Consider the following 24,611-nt stretch of genomic DNA (forward strand, 5'->3'; position numbering starts at 1 on the left):
TTAGGACTGCTAACAGGACTTGATCAGAGTTAGCCAAGTTAGCATCTCCTGAGCCTTCATTTCAGATCCACCTGCAAGCTCCAAGACAGACTTCCTACTCCACCAGGTGAATGAATCTGTGCCACAAAGGGCAGACTTTTTCTCTATGTGACCAGCCTGTTCGAAAACCACAACAGGAGACAAACACACATACTCATTTGCACTCAGAAATACACACACATCACTGACAGACATATTAATACATACATAAACCCAAATGATACACACATATCCTCACCTAGAACTCTCACAAACACAATAGCTCCTTCGCAATCATAAATATCTGGGCCAGGAGTTTGGCCTAGTGCTAGAGTGCTTGCTTAGTTGCACAAAGATCCAGGTTCGATTCCTCGGTACCACATACATAGAAAAAGCCAAAAGTGGTACTGAGGCTCAAGTGGTAGAGTTCTAACCTTGAGAAAGCTCAAGGACAGCACTCAGGCCCTGAGTTCAAGCCCTGGGACTAGCAAAAAAAATATCACAATTATAAATATCAATCTGAACTCCTCCTCCAAAACCAAGCCTAATTCTCAAAGGATTCTATCACAACTATCAGAGTGCAAAGCGCCAACACCTTGGTAAGGGCCACCTTACCCATCTCCCGACTTCCATCCTGACACTCTCCATTAAATTCTTCATACAACAGTGCAATTATTTGTTTCTTCTTTAAAGAGGCATATACTATTCCAATGCTTTAGACCTCTTTAGCAGCTTTCCATTATCCTCAAAAATCTTCTTCACAGTCTTCAGGACCTTCAATAATCCCACAGGCATCTGAACACATCTCTACCTACCTGCCTAGCTGAATCCCCTCAGTTACAGATGATTCTTTTATTCCTTAAATTGCTCTCTGCACTGTTTCCTCTGTCTCAGAATTGGCTTAACTCTACCCTTCCCATGACTGACCCTTTCACATCCTTCCATTTTGAGCTCAGCCAGATACTTCCTCAAGTACACTGTCTTCAAGCACTCTAATTAAAATTAATTAAGAATGGCAGCTTCCTAGAATCATCTTTCTTTTTATGGGGGCCTTCTTGCATCAACAATAAAGCAGAGAGGCTGGCAAAGATTCATACATTTAAACTGTTTGAATTACACAAATCCTCAAGCAGCTGTTTGTCCATCACACACTAAAACAAATCCTCAGGAATGACTAGCATGCAGAGGTTACAACCAAATGGAGCTCTGCCAAGCTGTGTTCTACCTGTTGTACAAACTTGATCCTCAAAAGCTAGCGGGTATTAAATACCAAGCTGAGTCTGGAATTTCCAACTTCTAGTTGAATGCAATTATAAATGAACCACCAGATGTCACTCTCACCAAAAAAAAAAAAAATTTGAATTGGCCACCAAGGCTTTGGTTTCTATTACCCATTGGTGTGTGCTGTGTGTGTGCTGTGTGTGTGCTATGTGTGTGTGCATGTGTGCTGTATGTGCTCTGTATGTACGCTGTGTGTGTGCTGTATGTGTGTGCATGTGTGCTGTGTGTGCTGTGTATATGTGCACGTGCATGTATGTAGGTGTGTGTATGTGTGTGTGTGTGTACTGGGGCTTGAACTCCAGGCATGGGTGCTATGTGCTATCCCTTAGCTTTTTTTCACTTGAACGGCAACTTAATGTACTGCTTTTGGGGTGGTTAGTTGGAGATACTCTCATAAACGTTCCTGCTTCAAATTTCCTCAGGCCTCAGATCTTAACCTCTCCAGTAGCTAGGAAAATAGGAATGAGCCACTGGCACCCAGCTTAACTAGCACATTTTTTACAATGCAAGTTAACTTTAGAAGGAGCCTTTTTTTGTTCACCATTGTACATTTCATCATAAATATAGAACTAAATTGCAGGTAATGGAAGGAGTTAAGTTCTAAGGTCAGTATGTTAAAAAAAAAAATGTACAGTCAAAATTAATGCTAAAGCCGGAAGTTTGGCCTACTTGTTCGAGTCCTCGGTACCACATACATAGAAAAAGCCAGAAGTGGTGCTGTGGCTCAGGTGGCAGAGCTCTAGGCTTGAGAACCCAAGGATAGTGCTCAGGCCCTGAGATCAAGCTCCAGGACTAATAATAATAATAATAAATGCTGAGGCCAGACACTGGCAGCTTACTCCTGCAAACCTTGCTACTCAGGAAACTGAGATCGAAGGACCATAGTTCAAAGCCAGCCTCAGTAGGAAAGTCCAGAAGACTCTTATCTCCAATAAACAGCTCAAAAAAATCCAAAAGTGGTATTGTGGCTCAAGTGGTATAATGCTAGCCTTGAACACAGAAGCTCAAGGACAGCATCCAAGTCCTGAGTTCAAGCCCCAGCACCAGAAAAAAAATTATTAATATTGAACTAATAATTTAAACTGACAATACAGTAGAGTATTCATAATTTTGAACATAACATCTAAGAAAAATGAACATTTAAAATGTGCACTATAATATATAATATGTAGCAAAGAGTTCATGTGTAAAATACAAGTTTTTTTATAACTACATATTGTTTAGACAAATTATTTTACTTTCAGATTGTACTTCTCAATCACTACACATATAGTTATAAAATAAACCGTATAAATCACTGTTTATAAGGCACTTCCATTCTTTAGTTCACATCCTACCTAACTTACCACATCTATAGTTAACAGAGAATATCTAGGGAATACTATTTTTTTTTTCCAGTTCTGGGGCTTGAAATCAGGGCCTGAGCACTGTCCTTGGACTTTCCTCAAGTTTAGTGCTCTACCACTTGGGCCACAGTACCACTTCCAGCTTTTATCTATGAATGTGGTACTGAGGAATCAAACCCGGGTCTTCATGCATGCTAGGTAAGCACTCTACCACGAGACCAAACTCCAGGCTGGAGTGCTATTTTTAAAAGTGAATAACTGTATAGCAGCTTAAATTATTACTAACAGTGCTTTAAAATTTAAAAACTTCAAATTTATACAGCTTCCTCCCATTAAAAAATCATAAATTCAATGTATTAACATTCAGACACTGTATTACTTATACGCTTTTTTCTAATTCACAAATAAACATAAAAAGTGAGCCAGCCACTGAAAGTAAATTGCAAATAATTTAGAGGTAAATGTAGTCCTTGACCTCTATAAATACTTCAAGATGTGTTTCCTAAAAATAGAGGTATTCACTCACTTACCACTGTACAGTTACTCATTTCTGCAAATTAAACTGCTTTATTGCCCACAGTCCACTTTTGCCAACTGACCCAACAATGGTCCTCATAGCCTTTTTTCTTCTACAGTGCAGAATGTGGTCTAGGGTCAGCTATTGCAGTTAGCTGTCAGATCTCTTTTGCCTCCTTTAATCTGGAGCATTTTTACATCTTTATCTTTTATAGCATCAACAAGTTTGTAGAAATAGAGCCCTCTTCTCTTTTAAAAATAATAATAACTAGTAATTCTGCACCAGGCACCAGTGGCTCACACCTGTAATCCTAGCTATTCAGGGGGCTGAGATCTGAGGATCGCAGTTCAAAGCCAGCCCAGGCATAAAAGCCCCTGAAACTCTTATCTCCAACTAACACCTAAAAAGTGGCACTATGGCTCATTGTGATAGAGCACAAGTCTTGAGCTGGAGAGTTCAGGTACAGTACCCAGGCCTAGAGGTCAAACCCCATGACCAACAAAAATAGATAGAAGCTATGCATGGTGACTCTCACTTGTAATCCTAGCTACTCAGGAGGCTGAGATCTGAGGATCAAGGTTCAAAGTCAAGTGGGGCTTGGCTCCAGGGTAGGGTGGTAGCCTTGAGCTGAAGAGTTCATGGACAACGCCCAGGCCCAGGGGTAGGGCAGTAGCCTTGAGCTGAAGAGCTCAGGGACAGAGCCCAGGCCAGATTCAAGCCACATGACCCACAGGAAAAAAAAAAAACAAAAAGACAGATTTTTACTTATGTAATTATCATTATAACTATCTGTTCTCATAAATAGCAAAATTATCTACTGTTTGAGCATTAGTATAAATTCTTAACACACATCATCATCTCATTAAATTTTCATCATGACCTTATAAGACTATGGTAGAATTAAAATAAACATACTGCTGGCACGGTGGCTCACATCTGTGATCCTAGCTGAGATCTGAGGATCACGGTTAAAAGCTTGCTGGGGCACTAAGTCCATGAGACTCTTATCTCCAATAAACCACCAGAAAACCAGAAGTGGTGCTCTGGCTCAAGGGATAGGACAGTAGCCTTGAGCTGAAGAACTCAGGGACAACACTCAGGCCTGGAGTTCAAGTCCCATGACCAGCAACAATAAAATGAACATACTAAGACTCAGAAAGATTTGGTTAACTTATCCATAGCTGAGTCTCAGTTTTTCCATCTCTGCAGAGGGAATAATTTGACTTAATTTATAACCTTGGTAGAGGATAATATATTTAATGCTCCCAGCACAGTGCTTACAGAGACACTTTTCATAATATCTATATTCCTAACACATAGGGTGTTAGCAAACAAGAGATACTTAAAGCTGTTATCTGTCTCTTAAAGCTGTCTAATAGAAAAAGTGCGAAGACATATATTTCATTAGTTTTTATTACCTTTAGTGGTACAAAGGGGTCTCAAGTCAACGTATTAGTTTATGAAAACAAGACATCTTAATATCATGCCTTCCATCATCCTCCTTCAAGGACTACTATGTTTCCTGTGCCAAAAATAAGTTTTCTAAAATGAACACCAGGAAATAGAAACAAAAAGAAAGAAAGGAATAAACTCTCACTGATAGCTCAAGCCTGTAATCCTAGCTGCTCAGGGGGCTGAGACCTGAGGATCTCAGTTCAAAGACAGCAAATGCAGGAAAGTCAGTGAGTGTTATCTACAATTAACTACTCAGCTTTTATAGTGAGCAGTGGCTCAAGTGGAAAAGCACTAGACTTGAGCAGAGAAAGCTCAGATACGAAGGACAGGCACTAAGTTCAGGCCCCAGGACTGGCATTCACTCTCAACATTCACTCTCAACAGCAAGAAATCTTCAGCAAGAAGCTAAATGCCTACCTACACAGTTGTAAATAAACTTTACACTACACCATAAAACAAATTAATGGAATCAATACCATTATAAGTGAAATGCTGACATGTCATGTTTTAACAAGAAGCAATTAAATACAGAAACTTACTCAAACTGACAGAAAGGAGAGACACTGCCAGAAAACAATTAGCTTACAGACCATGTAATCCATATCTCAAATTTCATCCACATTATCCATTAAAAATGAACCAAGAATTATAAACTTCCTTGATAGCACATAACATAGAAAAAACCAGAAGTGTTCTGCAGCTCAAATGGTAGAGCACTAGCATTGAGAAAGTACAAGGACAGTGCCAAGCCCTGAGTTCAAGCTCAAGGACTAGCCAAAAAAAAAACTATAAACATACCAAAAGATTAACAATGAAAAGTATTTAATGAAATACACTAAAAAGAATCTGAAATGACTAAAGGGGCACCACAGGATATATGGGATGACAGAAATATTCCTTTATCTTAATAGTAGTAGGTTTATGTATTATAACATTTAATCTGTGCACTGAATTTGAACATATTTTATTGAAGGTATACTGTACCTTACTGGTTAGTTCTTTATAAATTTGGAATTGGGAAAACGGACTTCACATCCACTAGAACAACCACTATGGAAATCAGACGGTGTCTTTAAAAAACTCGAAAAATAAATCTGTCTCATGACCCTATCACAACCACTCTTGGGTACATATACAAATAAAAATATAAATCAATATCCAAGAAATACCTATACATCCACGTTTATTGCAGCTCTGTTAACAACAATCAAGCCGTGGCATCAGCCAAGGGCTCAACAAAAAGGATAGTACATATTATACCAAAGAATATTAGCCATAGAGAACAATGTATAGCAAAGAATATCATTAATAGTGATGAAACTCAAGTAGGGTTACATGTGGGGTGTGTGTGTGTGTGTGTGTGTGTGTGTGTATAAAAATAAATGATTAGGCCGGGTGCCAGTGACTGGCATCTATGATTATAGCTATTTAGGAGGCTGAGATATGAGGATCTCAGTTCAAAGCCAAGCCAGGCATGAAAGTCTGTGGGATTCTTAACTCCAATTAATCACCAGAAAAAACAGAAGTTGTACTCTAGCTCAACATGGTACAGGGGTAGCCTTGAGCTAAAGAGCTCAAGGACAGTGCCCAAGCCCAGAGTTCAAACCCCACAACCGAAAAATAAAATTAAATAAATGATTTGAAGGTCACAACAAAATTCTTTAATGTTTGTTTCTTCTGCAAAGAACAGGAAACCATGTTTTGGCTTCTGAATCATTTAATAACTTACAAGAAAATGCTTTTAAATGTTCTTTTTGTAATATGAAAACTATGAATAATGTCAACAATATTAAAAAGCATTAAAATATTATTTTAAAATAAGAAAATCCAATACACCTAGAGAAAAATTCAGGCAGAATATGGCAAGGTGGTATTTCAACTCAAATTGTTGTAGATTCCAGTTCTTTGCACATCAAGTGTGAGCAGCAGTTTCAGACAGCTTTTTGGAGGTGGTGGTGGTGATTGCAGGCCTCGAACTCAGTGCCTAGGAGCTGTGCCTGGGCTTTTTTTTTTCCCCCCTCAAGGCTAGTGTTCTACTACTTCTACTACAGCCCTACTTCCAGTTTTCTTGTGATTACTTTGAAATAAGAGTCTCATGGGGACTTTTCAGCCCAGGCTGGCTTCAAACTATAATTCCATATCTCAGCCTCCTAAGTAGCTAGATTTACAGGCATGAGCCACAGGCACTCCACTCAAACAGCTTTTTAAAAAGCAAAAAATGAAACTTTACTTTGAAACAATTTCAGACTTAGGAAAGTTTCTAGAAAAACAGTACGAACATCTGTATGCTATTTATCCAGTTTCACCACTCGTTGACATTTTTCCCTTGTTTCATAATCTGCTCTTGTTCCTCCCTCCATCTTCCTTTCCTTTTCCCTATCTAGCTAAACAATATATTGCCTCAGCCACTGAGAGTAAATTGCAAATAATTTAGAGGTAAATGTAGTCCTTGACCTCTATAAATACTTCAAAATGTGCTTCCTAAAAATAGAGGTATTCACTTACTTACCACTGTACAGTTACTCATTTCTGCAAATTAAACTGCTTTACTGCCCACAGTCCACTTTTGCCAACTGACCCAACAATGGCCCTCATAGCCTTTTTTCTTCTACAGTGCAGAATGTGGTCTAGGGTCAGCTATTGCAGTTAGCTGTCAGATCTCTTTTGCCTCCTTTAATCTGGAGCATTTTTACATCTTTATCTTTTATAGCATCAACAAGTTTGTAGAAATAGAGCCCTCTTCTCTTTTAAAAATAATAATAACTAGTAATTCTGCACCAGGCACCAGTGGCTCACACCTGTAATCCTAGCTATTCAGGGGGCTGAGATCTGAGGATCGCAGTTCAAAGCTAGCATGGGCACAAAAGTCATGACAGTCTCATCTCCAATTAACCACCAGAAAATCAGATGTGGTACTGTGGCTCCAGTGGTAGAGTATAGCCTTGAGCTGAAGAGCACAGGACGCAAGTTTAAGTCCCATGACCGCCTAAAAAAAAAAAAGTAATTTTGCTCATTTAAAGTGTTTCTGCTATATTTTATGATGGAAGCCGTTTCTACGCTACAGAAGAGCTCCTTGTCCTTCCTTCCGCAGGCAGTTACTACACTTGGAGCACAGATGCTAGCTCCCCTTCAGGATGGCAATTCCAGTCACCTACTAAGGTGTCTTATTTCTCCACCACACAGTTACTATTTTTGTGTGGCAATTAATTAGATGTCTGTGGTGAGATTGTGTGAGCTCAGGTAAACACAACGCTCCTCACATAAATATGGCCTTAGGTTTAGCGCCTAACATGATGCCTTGCTGAATCAGTCTTAACCAAGACAGCTGGATACTGAATCACCAATGTCACCCTTCCTCCACTTCTAACAATCTGCCTTTGGCTTTCTATACAGACAAACGCACTGTCTCCCCTATTTATCTAGCTATTTCCAGTTCCATCCATTTCGCTGAATACAACATAATTTCATTCTTATTTATGTCTGAATAAACTCCTTTGCATAAACATATTACATCTCCTTTATCCATTCTTCAGTTGATAAATATGCCATCGAAACTGATCTTCATTCCTGATCCTTAGCTGACCTTTAAACTCATAGTTGTAAATGCCTGTGATAAGTTCCACTTGTGACACTACATGGGGGGAACATTCCAGGGGCTGGAGCCACTTTTCTGTCCCTCGACGGTTTTTTTTCTGCTGGGTAGCAGAGGGAAGGAAACAAGTTGTTTCAGAAGTAATTGTCCCATAACCACTGTTATGGGACAGAAGCTTGTTACGGTATAAAAGGCAGTGTCAGAAGTTTGCTGACTCTGACTTCCAATCAGGAAGGGTGCTCTAAACTCTTAACCCTAGTTATAGTTTGAGCTTAAATGTTCCCCAAAGACTCACATGATGAAGGCCTCATCTCTACATAATGGCACTATGAGGAGGTGGTAGAGCCTTTAGGAGGTAGAACCTTGAGAAAGGAAGTTAGGTCACTGAGATACACCACTAAAGAATACTGAAACTCCAACCAGCTACTATAAATGAGCTTCTAGCTCTACTCCACTTCCTACCATGATATTCTGTTCACCACAGGCTCATAGCCACACTACCAAACAACCACATACTACAATTAGAAATAAACAGTTCCTCATTGTTTATCGGATATTTTTTCACAACAACAGAAAGATTACTAAAACAGCCCCCAAGAATTCTTGGCCACAGAATCCCAGCATCACCCCTAAGTGGTCCAGCTCTGGATGAGACTGAAAGTAACCTGTGAACCTCAGTCCTTCCATGCACTTTGAAAGCACCTTAATTCCCTTCTTAATTCCCTTCCCTATGCTACCCATAAGGTTCACTGTTTCCTACAACTGCCATTTGACAGAATGAAACAGTTGACAAGGACATAGACACGCATGATCACACTGATGATAGTGATCACAGCAAAGAGAAAACAAACCAGACATGCACTAGAGAAAAGATTGGACTGAAGAAAAAACTCCCTAGGGACTTGACCCTCAAGGAGGGACCGGAAGTTTAGGAGTTAGCTCTGAGTCAGCCAGGCCAGGAAGTTTAGGAGTTAACTCTGAGTCAGCCAGGCCAGGAAGCACCCATGCAAAAAAAAAAAAAAAAAAAGCACTGTGTGGGGAGGATTTGGAAAATGAATGGGAGTGGCTATAAAGAAGAAAAGGATGGGGAAGGGGAAGAGGAGGAGATGAGCTAAAGAAAGAACTTCAGTAAAAAGCGAAACTTGAGATCACAAGAAAGAGCACCAGTTTTCTTCTAAATACTATTGACAGTCACACAAAAAAAGCAGTAGTAGGCAGGGAGTGACATGCAATTAACATCTGAAAAAAAGCATTTGGGCTTCAAAGGGAAGAGTAGATCTCAGAGGGCAGGGAGGAGGCAGGACACAGCAATACTTCCAGAAGAAGTCAGTGGTATGGGACTGAGGAGGTGGCAGTGGACACAGAAAAGTGGAAAAGTGTTGTGTCCCGTAAGTAGACTCCACAAAACAATCTGATAGCAGATACAGTGGCAAAGGAAGTTCAAGTTAAAGAGGAAAGAAAAGGGGAGATTTAAGGGTAAGATAATTTTTTAATTGTTGTTGTAGAGTCCTAGTTTATTAATCTCCAAAGCTTGTGAGGCCTTCAAAACTCCTAGAACTGACAAAGAGGGCAGGTGCATCCCATTACCACAATGGAATACTTCAAGATTTTTAGCAAACTTAAACATGCCACAGCTTCCTCATTTTAAAATATCCACGCCTAATCAATCTACGGCCCTGTGATACTGCTTCCCAAACATAGACCACAAATTCCCATCTAGGCTGGCAAACCTTCAAATGTACTCTCATAGACTATGAAATCCATAGACTAGAAAGGATGGCAAAAAGAACTAAGTATTTACAACTTAGTAGCCCTACTTTTGAAATTTCAAATGTAAGTTGCTCCATGATAAGATTTGTGAACATCACACTTCAGTAAAGTCCCTTTGGTTGTTAAAACTAACAAGCTGGGCGCGGTGGCTCATGCCAGTAATCCTAGCTGCTCAGGAGGCTGAGATCTGAGGATCAAGGTTCAAAGCCAACCCAGGCTCAAAAGGACCTGAGACTCTTATCTCCAATTAACCTCTAGAAAATGGGAATTGGGGTTTAGCTCAAGGGTAGGGTGGTAGCCTTGAGCTGAATAACTCAGGGACAGCACCCAGGCTGAGTTCAAGTCCTGTGACCCACAAAAAAAACAAAACCAAAAACAAAAAAAACTAACAAACTAGGGACTGGGAACATGGATAGCCTAGTGGTAGATTGCTTATCTAGCATATGTGAAGCCCTGGGTTCAATTCCTCAGTATGACATACACAGAAAAAGCCAGAAGCAGTGCTGTGGCTAAAGTGGCAGATTGTTAGCCTCGAAAAAGACCAAGGAAAGTGCCCAGACTCTGAGTTCAAGTCCCAGGACTGGCGAAACAAAAACAAAAGCAGTATCAGGGTTTGCTTCAAATTAGATAAAAAAGAATTCTAAGAATCTCAGTGTTTTCTACCTTAAAGTATTAGAAGAAATAAAACTCGCACCTGCACATATGCTATCAATACTAAATAAGCAATTTGTTAGACAAACAGTACTTCTGTAGCAATGACAAAATCAAATATAATCATCTTCATTTTGTGAGTATTTCACACCTCTCCCAGGTAGCAAATTAGCTGTGTTCATATTGTCCTTCAACTCCAACCTATGAGTCAAGAAATTGTGGCTCACAGTAAGTTAAATAGAAAGCCCACAGAATGGGAGAAGATCTTCACTAGCCATACAACAGACAAGGGCCTCATATCTAAAATATATCTACAGCTAAAAAAAATTGAATCACTCCAAAACCAATCTTCAAAGAAACAAACATCTCATTAAAAGATGGGCTAAAGACTTAAAGAGAGACTTCTCTGAAGAGGAAGTAAGAATGGCCTATAGACACATGAAGAAATGTTCCACATCTCTGGCCATAAAAGAAATGAAAATCAAAACCACTTTGAGATTCCACCTCACTCCAGTTAGAATGGCCATTATCAAGAAATCTAGTAACAACAGATGATGGTAGGGATGTGGCCAAGAGGGATGACTACTACACTGTTGGTGGGAGTGTAAACTCGTTCAACCACTCTGGAAAGCAGTATGGCAGCTCCTCAAAAGACTAAACATAGAGCTCCCCTATGACCCAGCAATTCCACTCCTTGGCATTTACCCAAATGTCCAGAAATAAGGACATACTAAAGCCACTAGCACAATGATGTTCACTGCAGCATTATTTACCATAGCATAGATATGGAACCAACCCAGATGCCCCTCAGTAGATGATTGTATCATGAAGCTGTGGTACTTATACACAATGGAATTCTATGCTGCCATCAGAAAGAATGATATCGCCCCATTTGTAAGGAAATGGAAAAACTTGGAAAAAATCATATTAAGTGAAATAAACCAGGTCCAAAGGAACACAGGCTCAATGGTTTCCCTCATTTGTAATAATTAGTACACATCCAGGATTCTCCTAGCAGAGAATTACAATACCTCAAAACCTATGTACATAACATCATAAAGGATGAGACTAAATGAAATTAATTCTAGGATATGGAAACAAGAGCTTTATCTTGTATGACTATTGTTCTTTTTTTTTTGAGAACAAATTTAACATTTATTAATTTAGCTGTCCATCTTATATGAAGTGTCCATACACCCTCATTCAATAGCATCAAAGATCAACAATTAAATATTATTATAACCAATAAACTAATAATAATCTCTGAAATACACTATTATCAAAAAAATCATACCTATAATCTTAGCTACTCAGGAGGTTCAGATATGATCACAGTTCAAAGCCAATCACTGTCATTCTCTTCTCTTTTCTTACCCTTATGGTTTATTTCCTGTTGTTACTATATCTGACTTTGTTACCTGGTATATTGTATATTATTTTTTAAATTGAAATAGAGAAGGGAAGGGGAGAAAACAAGATGTTGTGGGGGGAGGAAGGAGGGATAAAAACATGAGAAGGGGCCAGGCGAGGTGGCTCACACCTGTAATCCTAGCTACTCAGGAAGCTGAGATCTGAGGATCAAGTTTCAAAGCCAGCTGGGGCACTAAAGGACCTGAGACCCTTATCTCCAATTAACCTCTAGAAAACAGGAAGTGGGGCTTGGCTCAAGGGTAGGGTGGTAGCCTTGAGTTAAAGAGCTCAGAGACAGTGCCCAGGCTGAGTTCAAGCCCCATGACCCACCAAAAAAAAAAAAAAAAAAAAAAACCATGAGAAGTGATATCAATGTTCAAGAAGTAATGCACTTATTCTCTATATATTATCACAACAATAAAAAGGGGGAGAAATAAATAAATAAATAATTTTTACAGAATGAGAGAGAGAAAGAGAGAAAGTGAGAGAGAAAGAGAGAGAGAGAGAGAGAGAGAGAGAGAGAGAGAGAGAGAGAGAGAGAGAGAATTGTGGCTCAAAGTGGCCTGTCCTTAGTTTTCTTGACTTAAGACTGTTTCCCCAAAGGACATTTACCACTGTTTGTATTTTAAAATAAAAAACAAAAACCTTTTCTTCTCAACTTATTTTAGAATTGCTATCAGCAGATAAGTATTTAACACCAGTTTATTCAACTGTCTAATTACAATATTTGCTGTGTTGATTTTTTGCTGCTCTACAAATTCCTTGCCCTATGAATGTCCTTCTAAAACAACAAAATGTATACCTACTAACTGAATTAATGGATATAGCTAAATCCTTACAGTATATCACATTCAGACAGAAGTGTCAGGGCTACTACCCACAACCTAGAGGTAAGCCTTAGAACCTCCATTGGCCTGATAAGGACTTTGCTTAAGGAGAGTAACTTGCCTGAGGGCTCACAGCCAAAGCCCATCCCTGTCTGCTAAGCTGTAAACTGCCCCAATTCTTTCTTGTCTCTCACAGTACTTGCTTGGAAGGGATACAAGTCTCAAACTCAGGTGTGCTTGTTAAAAATTTTTTTTAAAAAAAAATTTAAAAAGCTGATATTTGGCTTTTTTGTCCTACTTGAACAGGATAAAATGAAAGTCCCTTTTATGTAAATGAGAATGGCTTAGAAATGCAACAATGCCTGAATCCTTCCAGCGGGAAGGCAATGTTTGTGATAAATAGCAGCTGCCTCTGAGAATAAACCAGAAAACTGGAAAAAGCATCATCATCCATATGAATTACACAACCTGCTTTCTTCCCAGTGAAATGGGCAGTGCTAATTTACTAACATTTCAAAATTACCTTTGGAATGATGTCTCAGCAGAGGAAAGCACTCTGCTCTGCTTTCTGATCTTGCTTACTAACGATTACCCTCATCCTATATATAGCAGTTGCTCATCTTTCTTTTTGCTTGGAAAATTTTATTTTCTCCTGGTGATTTTTTTTAATTTTTAAATTATGTTAAGTGTTAAAAATGCTGAAAGTCCAAGATATTCTCATCTCCAATCAACCATCAAAAAGCTGGAAGTAGAACTGTGGCTTAAATGATAGAACACTAGTCTTGGGTAAAAAAGCTCAGCAATACCACCCAAGCCCTGAGTTCAAGCCCCAGAACAGATGCAGCAGGAGCAGAAAAAAGAGGAGGAGGAAGAGGCAGAGGAGGAGGAGGAAGTGGAAGAAGAGAAGGAGGAGGAGGAACAACTCAGATAATCTTTCAGAAGGGTGAAAATGTCTTAAATTCGATTGCGGTACAAGCTATGTAACTATGAATTTACTAACAATCACTGAACATGTAAAAGGAGTGACCTCCGGCCAGGTGCTGCTGGCTCATTCCTGTAATCCTAGCAACTCAGGAAGCTGAGATCTGAGGACTGTAGCTAGGAAAGTCCATGAGATTCTTATCTCCAATAAGCCACTCAGAAAAAGCTGGAAGAGATGCTGTAGCTCAAAATGGTAGAGACTAGCTTTGAGCATGAAGAGGCTCAGAGATAGCACCCAAGCCCTGACCAGCAAAAAAAAAAAAAAAAAAAAAAAAGAGTGAACTCTGACGTAGATCTTACAGGTCAATGGTGGAATATTTGTCTAGGATGGATCAAAACCTGGGTTAGATTTGTACCACTGTAAACAGTAAATCATAACTCAGTGAAGCTGGCATTTAGTCTATTGAGATAATGTTAATGTATTATGGAGACAAATTCTCTCTGACTGATAGGATAAAATATGGTACTATAAATAAAACATTACAGTGAGTTTCTTGCTGCTTTGTTTCTCAGGGGAAGAAAGGCCACGCTTCCTGCTGAACACCAGGGGCACTTGTTTGTATCCATCCTGATTGGATGCCGCAGCATGTATGTCAAGTGGGGAATATTTCTTCTTTGAGGCAGCCAGAGATGCTAAACAGCTAGTGAGTACCTGACAGGGAAAGAATGCAGAAGAATAAAAAGAAAACAGCAGATGAAAGCACTGGGAAGTGGAAAAGGCCCATTTACCTGGGAGATGAAATCAGGAACCACAAGCAGCTTAGAAATCTGGATGCCAGTAGCTCACCTGTAATCATAGTGACACAGCAGGCTGAGATGTGAGAACTGCAGCTTAAAGTCAGCAGGAACAAAAAAGTCCCTGAGACTCCTAGCTACAACTAACTAACCACTAGAAAACCAGAAGTGAAGCTGTGACTCAAAGTAGTAGAACAGTCTTGAGCAAAAGAGCTCAGGGAGAGTACCCAGACTTTTAGTTCAAGCCCAACAATCAACAACAAAAATTCCATGTAGGCAACTTTTGAGTTCACTCCAAAATTCTGAGTAAGACTTGTTGGTGATAGGACCTACAGACACATCTTAACAGGGTTAAAACCACTAAACCACTATTCAAGGGGTTTGTTTTATTTTGCATTTTTTTTTAAACTAAGGGCCTAGAGCTCTTGCTTAGCTGTTTTGTTCAAGGACAGTGCTCTACCACTTGAACCACATCTCTAGTTCTGGGTTTTTTCTGGTTAACTGGAGACAAACAATCTCTCATTTTGTCTGCCCAGGTTGGCTTCCAACCATGATCCACATCTCAGTCTCCTGAGTATTTAAGATTACAGGTATGAGGCAGAGGCGACCAGCTCTCACATGAAAGCTTGAAGGCACATAAGTAAGTCCTCTCTGCCATAGTAAGGTCACCATATTTTACCTCAAGGGCAGGGAATAACTATGTATATTTTAAAAAGCAGGGTGAGAATGAAGTTGCAATTTAAAAGTAGTCTGGCGTGGCACACTGCTTTGGAGAAGAGCAGGAGTCTCTCCAGTGCCTACACACAGCCACCTCCTTTTCCTTTTACGTCTTATACTAGAAAAACTTTACTTTTCACCTTTAAACTTTACATTTACCTCTTATCCTGGGAAATTTCCCCAAACACGAGCTGTTCCCCAAAGTTCATGTGTTGAAAACTAAATCCCCCATGCACCAGTATTGAGAGGTGCTTAGTTCCTGAGGTCAGAACGCTCAGGAATGGGTCAATGCCAATACTACTATAGGACTACGTTAGTTATCTCGGAAATTAGTTATTCTAAGAGTAGGTGCCAGATAAAAGCTCTTCCCTCCAACGCATGCTTTCTCACCATGAGATACCATCTGCCATGTTAGAACAAAGCAAGGACTTTCTCAAATGTGGCCCTTCCATCTTCAATTTCTAAGCTTATAAAATTGTAAGGAATAAATCATTATACCTCATAAAGTACCCAGTTTCCAGTACTCTGCTACAGCAGTATAAAACAGAATACAGTAACCAAAGCTAAAACAGCCCTTTACAAGGCACGGTCTCCTAATAACACACAAGTGTGACATGAAAACCAAAACATTGATGTTGACCAATAAGAAAAGTGACTGCCCAGCCAAACAGCTTGTACAGAGAAATCAGAGGATACAGTACTGTGTTTGTGTCAGTGGACAAATGCCATTTCCAATATATTATTGACATTGCCACTTCGTTTGCTGGCAAATATTAACCCTATTGAGTTTTAAGATGGGCCCAAAACAGATGGCCCTTTGAGTTTCTGTTTACTATTCTCTTTGGTGTTAAGTGGGTCTCCCTTCAGGAAAAGAAAGGTGTGGAGACTGTAAATTTGTAGAATTTACCCTGCTGGAGTCCTGAGTATTAATCTGAAAGGAAAGGGCATTTATTCTGCAGGAATCTCTGGAGGAGGAAGCCTGCTGTGGGGTATCTTTATTTATCTTTCTATATCTGTACAGGGTTGAGAAAAAATGCTGACATCCAACAACTGAGCCCCAAATGGCCAGCACTCTAAACTTTAATCCTCACAGCAACCTTATGAAATATGTTCTATTGTTTCCATTTTACAGATGAAGAAACAGAGAGATTTAAGTAACTTATCCAAAGCTGTACAAGAAGCAGCAATTCAAACCCACATCCATTTCATACCAGAACCTGTACCATATCATTTCATGGGATGTATCAAATAGACTTTTATTTTTGATAAAACAGAAAGTAAATTGGATCTACTAGCAGAGATTTGCAATAGAGCAAAATCTTGATACATAAGGCCATATAATGTGAAGCTAATTGAAAGGACCTCCAGGATATTGAAACAAAAGCCATATAATGAATGACTGTTGTCCTTAATGTACTATGTTGTCTCTCATCTCCTTTGCTGTCCCTTGGTTATCTCATATTGGTATAGTATCTCACTTTGTTATCTGATATATTGAATTTATTTGTATTTGGATATTTGAAATTTGATAGGGAAGGGGGGAAAACCAAGACGGGTGGGGGGTGTAGGGGGGGAGGGAAATGGGTACCAAGACATGTGAAAGGGTATCAATGTATGTGAATTAATGCACCTTCTATCTGGCAAATATCATGTAACCCTTTTACTAATTACAATTTAAAAAAATTAAAAAAAAAGAAAGTAAATTGGATTCATAAGGCTTCCAACACACTATAAACAATCTTACTATGTATGTATATATACACATAATATACATACATATGTACACATATATGTATTCATATACATACATGCATGCACACATGCATACATACATATACATCCTTTAAAATCACCCAGTACAGAGGTCAGCAAATTCTAGATGACCTGTAAATATTTACATAGTATCTACCATACAATCTGTTCCAATTACTCAACTGAATCATTATAGTGAAAACGTAGCCACTGGCAACACCTAAACAAAGGGGAAAGGCTGTGATCCAATCACATTTTACCTATAATACTGGCCTGGCAGGAGGGGCATGCACCTCATGTGGTCCTCTAATGCAGTATTCAGCCTCCTCATCTATTCTTCTCAAAGGACTGCAGAAAATTAACTATATTTTACCACACTAAAACATTAACTGCAGATCCATCATTAAATCTATAAAAATGAGCTGTGGTGGCAATACCTTAAAGAGAAAAGAGAACTCCACTTTAATTTCTATACCAGGTGCTCTATAAAATGCAATCTGATTTTACTCTTGACCAATACAAGCATCAAAGAAGTTACATAATGTGCCCAAGATCTGACAGCAAGCTAGCAATCAGGCCCTATGTCTAGCTGACTGCTCAGTTTCCTCAGAAGCTCAAAACTGCTCTGTGGAGGGGGTAGGTCTTGGTCAATGAGCACTTGATGAATGGTTCGGCGCAGATGACACACAAGCTCCTAAGAGAAGACTTAAGTCAGCCTTCACTCTCTCCAGGACTCCTGCATTCTGTCCAGTCTGTCTTGTCAGCCCCCCCTTCTAAAGACCAGGCCCATTTGATCTGAATCTGAGATTTGTTTTCTTTATCCCTTAGTGTTGACTGCTTCCTGCATTGAAGAGTGCCAGAAATCTCAGAACTACAAGACAGTGGCCTAAGGAGACAGAGACAGGCAGAGAGAGAGAGAGAGGCAGACAGAGACAGAGACAGAGACAGAGAGACAGAAAGAAAGCTGAGCACAGCCTCAGGGAGACTGTGGTGACCAGTCCTGAAAATTGCAGCAGCACTGACTGATGTTTCTCACAGGTCTGTATCCCACAGCTTGAGCGTCTATGTGACTACATATAAGCCTATAGAATTCCTCAACTCAAACGTGTCTGACCTTGCCTGGCTCCATACCCAAAACATCTCGGTTTATAGTCATTAGTTTTATACTATTCTTGGGAAATAGGACTGAGAAGGGAGAAAGTGAAACTAAAAGGATAGGATCTCACTGCTTTTTTTTTTTTCTTAAGCTTCCATCAGGCACAGTGACAGAACACTGAGTTGGGAGAGTCACTTCAGTCCACAACTCTGAGGTAGGAGGGTTGCTTGATTCCAGGAATATTCCAGGCAGAAGACAAAGATACTCATTTCAAAAAAGCACAGTTTCCTTTCTCAAAAAAGTTAAAGCAAAACCAAAAAAAATTTCTAATAAATACAGGAGGATTCCCTTACTGCCAAATGAGAAAACAGAAAGAAAAAAAAAATCTAGCTGGACCACAGGCAGTAGTTAAGACAGTCAGCTGTCTCCTTAGCTGCTGTCTTAAATCCCCACACCCTCTGCCATGTTCCTGCCACACTCCTGCCCAAGCCCAGCCTCCCTATGTCTCCCTCTCCCTGAAAAAGGAAGGGTGATCTGCTTCCTTTCTCCCTCCCTACCCGCTGAAATTCAACTCCTAGAAGCCACAGATCAAATGTCATCTTATAGATGACAGGTGTCAAAGCAGAAAAGAATACTACAAACATTATTAATTTCAACCTTTGTGTTGCCTGTGAGGAAACCAAGGCCCGAAGGGTTAAAGGCTTGCTCTGAGTCACATCTAATCACTAAGGACTTGATCTCTAAGCCAAGTGAGCTGACCTCCTATGTCCTTGCTGGCAGGAACACACCTGCATGCTGAAGTCTCAGCTGACTGCCCCAGAAGAACCTGCCTTTTCTCCTCTTTAGGTCAAAGGGCTATGTACACCGCTCTAAACTCTCCTGGATATTCCATGGTTGTCTATTTGTGTCCATATTACTGACTAGTAATAAGTGGTCAAAATTCCATTTTATCCATTATGTGCGAGCCAGCATATAGCTATTCTGGCATATACATAATCTTCAGGGGGCTAAAAACAGCCATTCAAGAAACAAAACAAAACATCAAAATTCCACCAGCCTCTCAACTTTTAATCTTATTTCCCCTGGTTATCCTCTTTTTGGAGAGCCAACTAAAGTATTAAATATACACAACTCCACAGCTCAATCTTAAAGGCACATTACAGTCCGCTCCAGAAAGTCCTTCCTTATCTGAGATGACCACTTTTAGGTGTCAATTTGACTAGATTAAGAGATTATCTAGAGATTGAAGTATTGTTCCTGGTCCAGTGAAGGCAGGATTGACTTTGTAATCAGTAGACTAAGGAAGACCTGCCCTCACCCATGTAGGCAAGTGCCATCCAATCAGCTAAGGGCCCTTAAAGCAGGAAAAGGCAGGGGAAAGGTGAATCTATGCTCCCTCTCTCTCCCTCTGCTCCACCTCTACCCTTTCAGGCAAATAGGTCACCAAAGGCAGCGCCTGTAATCCTGCTGCTTACTCTTCTATTGTTCACACACAATCTAGAGTTTCCCTCCCCCTAATCATGTCTACATGGCTACCTCCATTCATCTAGTAATTATGATTCAAAATTTTTGAGAAATGGCCTCATCTAAGAAGCCATCACTGGCTGTACTTGCCCCAGTGAGGTGCCCTTGTCTGTGCTCCAAACACATCTTGTCATCTTGTCACTGCTCCTCTGTGGTTCCCAACATACTCCTGCTCCTACCTGCTAGACCATCACCTAGGGTAGAAACTGTGTTTGCTTCCAGACTAAATACTTCTTACTAGTTACCAAGAGACTCAACAAGTACATATAATGTATTGCTTTACTGAAATACTGAAAATACATTGTCCCTATGTCAATATTACAAGTGCAATATCAAAAAAAAAAAAAAATGGGGCCAGGAGCCTAGCCTAGTGGTAGAGTGCACGAAGCCCTAGGTTACATTCCCTGGTACCACATAATCAGAAAAATCCGGAAGTGATGCTGTGGCTCAAGTGGCAGAGCACTACCCTTGAGCAAAAGTATCCAAGGGCAGTGCCCAGACCCTGAGTTCAAACCCCAGGAGTTTGGCCTAGTGGTACTAGTGGTAGAGTACAAGCGTAGCATGCATGAAGACCCAGATTCCATTCCTCAGTCACACATACACAAAAAAATCAGAAGTGGTGCTGTAGCTCAAGTGGTAGAGCACTAGCCTTGAGAATGCCCAAGGATGGTACCTAAGCCCTGATTCAAGCCCCAGGACTGGCTCACATCTGGCTCACACCTGGGAAGAGATGGAGTTCATCAGGCAGGAACAGAGACTTGTAAGCCCAGGGATAGGAGAGGAGGGATTTTTAAAAAGAAATGTTCCTCCCCTAGGACGTCTTAGAATTACAGGCACTAAGAATAAAAATACTCCTGGAGACTTCACTGCCTGAGCCCACTATCTAAGACAGGAGCTGGAGGCAGTTCACAGAAAGCAAGATGAAAAGGATGAAGAGTCTCACAGAGATTACAGATCAGATCTGCGTGTGAATAATTAGTAATAGATCCATGGACAGCTCCCACAATGAAGAGTTGACACCTGTCTACGGAAGGAAACTGTGCTACACAATTTGAAAGGGGGTACCCAGGGACAGGGGAAAGGTGGAGAAACACAGGGAGAAACATTCAAGTAGTATTTAAAGAATAGATTGAATTGGAGTTCAAGACAGAATGTTTCAGCAAAATGGCCTGTAAGTTAACCTGAGCTGGAGTTAATATTATTTCTCTTCCACAAGCCTACATGTATCAGAAATCTAATAACTAAAAATACTTTGATTTTGCCCAAATCCATATCCTCATAAGTCACCACGCAGATTCCTTCAGTAAGAAAACTGAGCCATCCACAGAGTCTCCTCCAGCTTGTAACCCCTCCCAGAGAGATGGGACTCACCCTTTCTCCTCTTCCCTAGGCAACATCCATCACTGCCACTCAACCTTGCTACATAAAGAACCTGAATTACTACTGCATGTCTCACCTCTTCCACCCTCCCCTACACCATGGGTCCCCAAGTCAAATCTTCCTCTCTCCATGTTCTAACTAAGCAATCCTTCAAACACTGCCCCCTTCCCTCCAACTCCACCCAGACTTCCCTCTACTTCAAGCCTCATCACTTCCCACATATACTGTTGCAACCAGCTGCCAATCCACAATCTGCCACATCAAAGTAACCAAACTTATCTCACAAAAATAAACAATCTGGGGCCAGAAGTGTGGCCTAGTGGTAGACTGCTTACCTAGCATGCATGAGGCCCTGGGTTCAATTCCTCAATACCACATACACAGAAAAAGCCAGAAGTAGTGCAGTGGCTCAGGTGATAAAGCACTAAAAGCCTTGAGAAAGCCCAAGGTCAGTGCCCAGGCACTGAGTTCAAGCCCCAGGACTGACAAAAATTAATTAATAAACAATGTGATAATTCTTGAAAACCTTCTGGATGTCCATGTTTAGGAGATGTATCCCAGACTCCTGGCATGACATCCAGACACTACATCATATGATCTAAGCCAGACTTTTTAGTCTCAGCCCTCAAAGCTCTCCTTTCCATGGTGAAGCTGCGCTGCGTCAGTTCCCACTCATCACAACTTCTACCCAAGCTGCACTTTATCCCCCTTGCTCTGACCTGCAAAATTGTTCCTTCTTCAAGATCCAGTCTTTGCTAGCTCTAGCCTTGAGAAAGTCCAAGGATAGTGCTCAGGCCCTGAGCTCAAGCTCAGGACTGGCCAAAAAAAAAAAGCTAAGAAGTTATGAAGCAACATCTTTTGTAGTCATTCATACATTTGCCAAAAATCCTTGTGCCAGACTGTCTGTTACTCTAAAATTTAACTTCCCCATAGAGCTAGAGTGGTTTGGTTTTTTGGGTTTTTTGGGTTTTTTTGTGGGTTGTGGGGCTGGGACTGGGTATTGTTCCTGAACTCTTCAGCTCTACCACATTGAGCCACAGCACCACTTCTGGTTTTCTGGTGGTTAGTTGGAGATAAGAGTCTCAGACTTTTGTGCCCAGGCCGGCTTTGAACAATGATCCTCATATCTCAAGCTCCTAAGTAGCTAGGATTACAGGCGTGAGACACCGAGCCTGGCTTTCTTTGGTTCATCTTTAGGCACTGATTCAGATGGGGTACAAATGTCTTAGTTTGCCAGAACAGTTCCAATTTATACGTATTGTCTCAGTAAAGCCCTATTTCGCAGTAAATAATAGCAGCAGTGAACCTAGTACATAGCCCTAGACACTGCAAAATTTTCCCTACAAACTGACTAGGATTCTGACATTTCACTCCACATTCAGTGGCCACTACCAGTCTTGTTTCCTCATTTTTAATATGGTTAAGCCAAATGGTCAGGCACAGGGAGGCCACTGAGGACAACCTTGGAATAAGCAATTAATAACATAATGTAGAGATTCTTGAATCCTAGATGTCTATATAATATACAAATGGACCCATAAAAAAAATAACTTTCATGGGAAAAAGTGAAGATTTGGCCAAAGCCCTCTAAAAGCGTCATGACCTCGATGACAGAAAGAGAAATGGAAGAGAGAGAGAAAAAAAAAACAGTAACAGGTCGTACCAAAAAGGCAGTGTCAACTACAGACGTCGTTACAAACACTATTTCGTCCGCTTTCCCGGGTCGTTTAGAAGTTGCCCACAATCTGCATGGGGGAGCAAGCTGCATCCAGCTCACTGGTCCACCGTGCCTCTCTGCAAAGCCGCGTCCAGGAGCTGCGGCTCCGTGTTCGTTCTGTTCTTATCTCCAGGCTCCCATTCCGTGCATGGCTTTTGACCTGTCGCCAAGGAGTGCCCTGGCATTAAGGAGCTAAGTCAGGAATCCTAACCCGCCTCCTCTAGATCATCTAACTATTACATCACTAGAAACCCCAGCCTGATTCTCAGGCAGCGACTTGCAAACCTCCAGTCGGGTAAGATGGCAGCGGCGGTGGCTGCATGCGGGCGTCGGGAGTGGTGGCGGCCGCGGGAACCTGAACCTCAACTTCAAGCGTCGGGACGGGCGCGTTCTCCCCGGCAGAGAGAGAAAGCAACAGGTCCGGAGCGCCGGGCCCCGCCGGGCTCTGACCCGGGCCGGCCTCCACACACACGGGAGGAAGTGGTTAATGACTCCTAAAATGAACTCATCCGAGGCCGCGCTCGCTCCTCCAAGTCCCTGCCCTCCCTCCAGCACCGACGCGGCGGACCTGGTCGGGGAAGGGTCCCGGCCAGGGGTGAGGAGGCGGGAAGACACCCGGCGCAGTCCACGGCAGCCTCGGCGGCCACCCGCTGTCCCACCCCGGTATCCCCCCCTCCCGCCCCGCCACAAGGAAACTTCCATAGAAGGCGAGGTCGCCCGGTCCAGAATGATGGCACCAATTCCTGGAGGGCCCGCGTCCGGCTGCGAGTCCTCCGCGCGCGTCCGCAAGCACGCACGGACGCCCGGCCGCCCGCCCCGTCCCGCGGGCCGCCACGCGGGGTCCCTCCGGCGCCCCCACCCCGGAGAGCTGCCCGTCCGCCAACCCGACCCCCTTCGCCTCGCCCGCGGTGGACCTGCCAAGGCCAGGTGGCCCCGCCGCAGTCCCTGTCCTTGCCTTGGGGTCGGCGACCCCGGGTCCCGGATCCCCCGGACGCGGTGGGGCGGGACCTCGCCGTCCCCGCAGAACTCAGCATCCCTCCGGGACCCCGCACGCCCCGCCGCCAGTACCTCGTCCGCTTCCAGTTCCACTCGGTTGCCTACGAGCGCCATGTTCCTCCTCTTCCAGCGGCTGCCAGGTGAACGAAAACCTACCCGGGAACTTCGAACCGACTCTGTCTTCTCCGCTTAGGGGTTGTGCGGGGAGCTAGCGAGCGAGGAAGGGGGCGGCCCCGCGCTCCGCGGGAGGAGGTTGTCCCCGCCCCCGGCGCCGCGGAGCCCGCACAGCGACCATTTCCCGAGCAGGACGCCGGGCGGCTGCCCCCGTCGCTAGCCCCGCCCCCGCAGGCTTAGTCCCGCCTTCTGCACGCGGCCGGCACAGAAGCAGCCAATCACAGTTCTCGTCGCTCGCCCCGCCCCTGCAGCCGGCCACGAGTGGGAGGAGTCATTTTGCATATTAGACGCTGCTGGTGGGGCTCGCCTCTGGGGAAGGATCCCGAGAGGAGGAAGTTCTCTCTTCCCAGGATATGCGGAGCTGAGCAATCACGCGCCTGGGACGCGCCCAGGTTAGAACAGACCTGACTCAGATCCTAGTCTCCTTCCTCAAGGAAGCGTCCACCTGGTCCGTGGCTTGGTGCCAGTCTGTGTCTCTCGTCTAGATCGTGTGACCTTGGGTCCACAGGTCACTGAGAGATGCCTGACACCCCACTTGTCCATATACTGTATCCAGAACATGCGTTTCAGATACAGGAACTGCTTCTGTGAGTGTGTGGAGGATAGGGGGAAAAAAAATAGTACGGAACTTCTCTACCTACACACACACACACGCACCGCAAGACTATGCCC

At 42.2% G+C, this 24,611-nt stretch overlaps 1 protein-coding gene across 1 annotated transcript in view; it reads right to left on the reverse strand.

Moving 5' to 3' along the window:
- Positions 1–24,100, reverse strand: part of Ttc39b (tetratricopeptide repeat domain 39B) — a 96,569-nt gene extending 72,469 nt beyond the window's left edge. Inside the window, exon 1 of the mRNA XM_090330015.1 lies at positions 23,838–24,100. Coding sequence (XP_090186141.1) covers positions 23,838–23,879 — 42 coding nt within the window. The 5' untranslated portion in view covers positions 23,880–24,100. The remainder of the gene's footprint in view (positions 1–23,837) is intronic.
- Between the last annotated feature and the right edge of the window lie 511 nt (positions 24,101–24,611).

The sequence above is a fragment of the Megascapheus bottae genome, chromosome 3 (assembly GCF_031878675.1).
Source record: "Megascapheus bottae isolate mThoBot1 chromosome 3, mThoBot2.hap1, whole genome shotgun sequence".
Classification (NCBI taxonomy): Eukaryota; Metazoa; Chordata; class Mammalia; order Rodentia; family Geomyidae; genus Megascapheus; species Megascapheus bottae.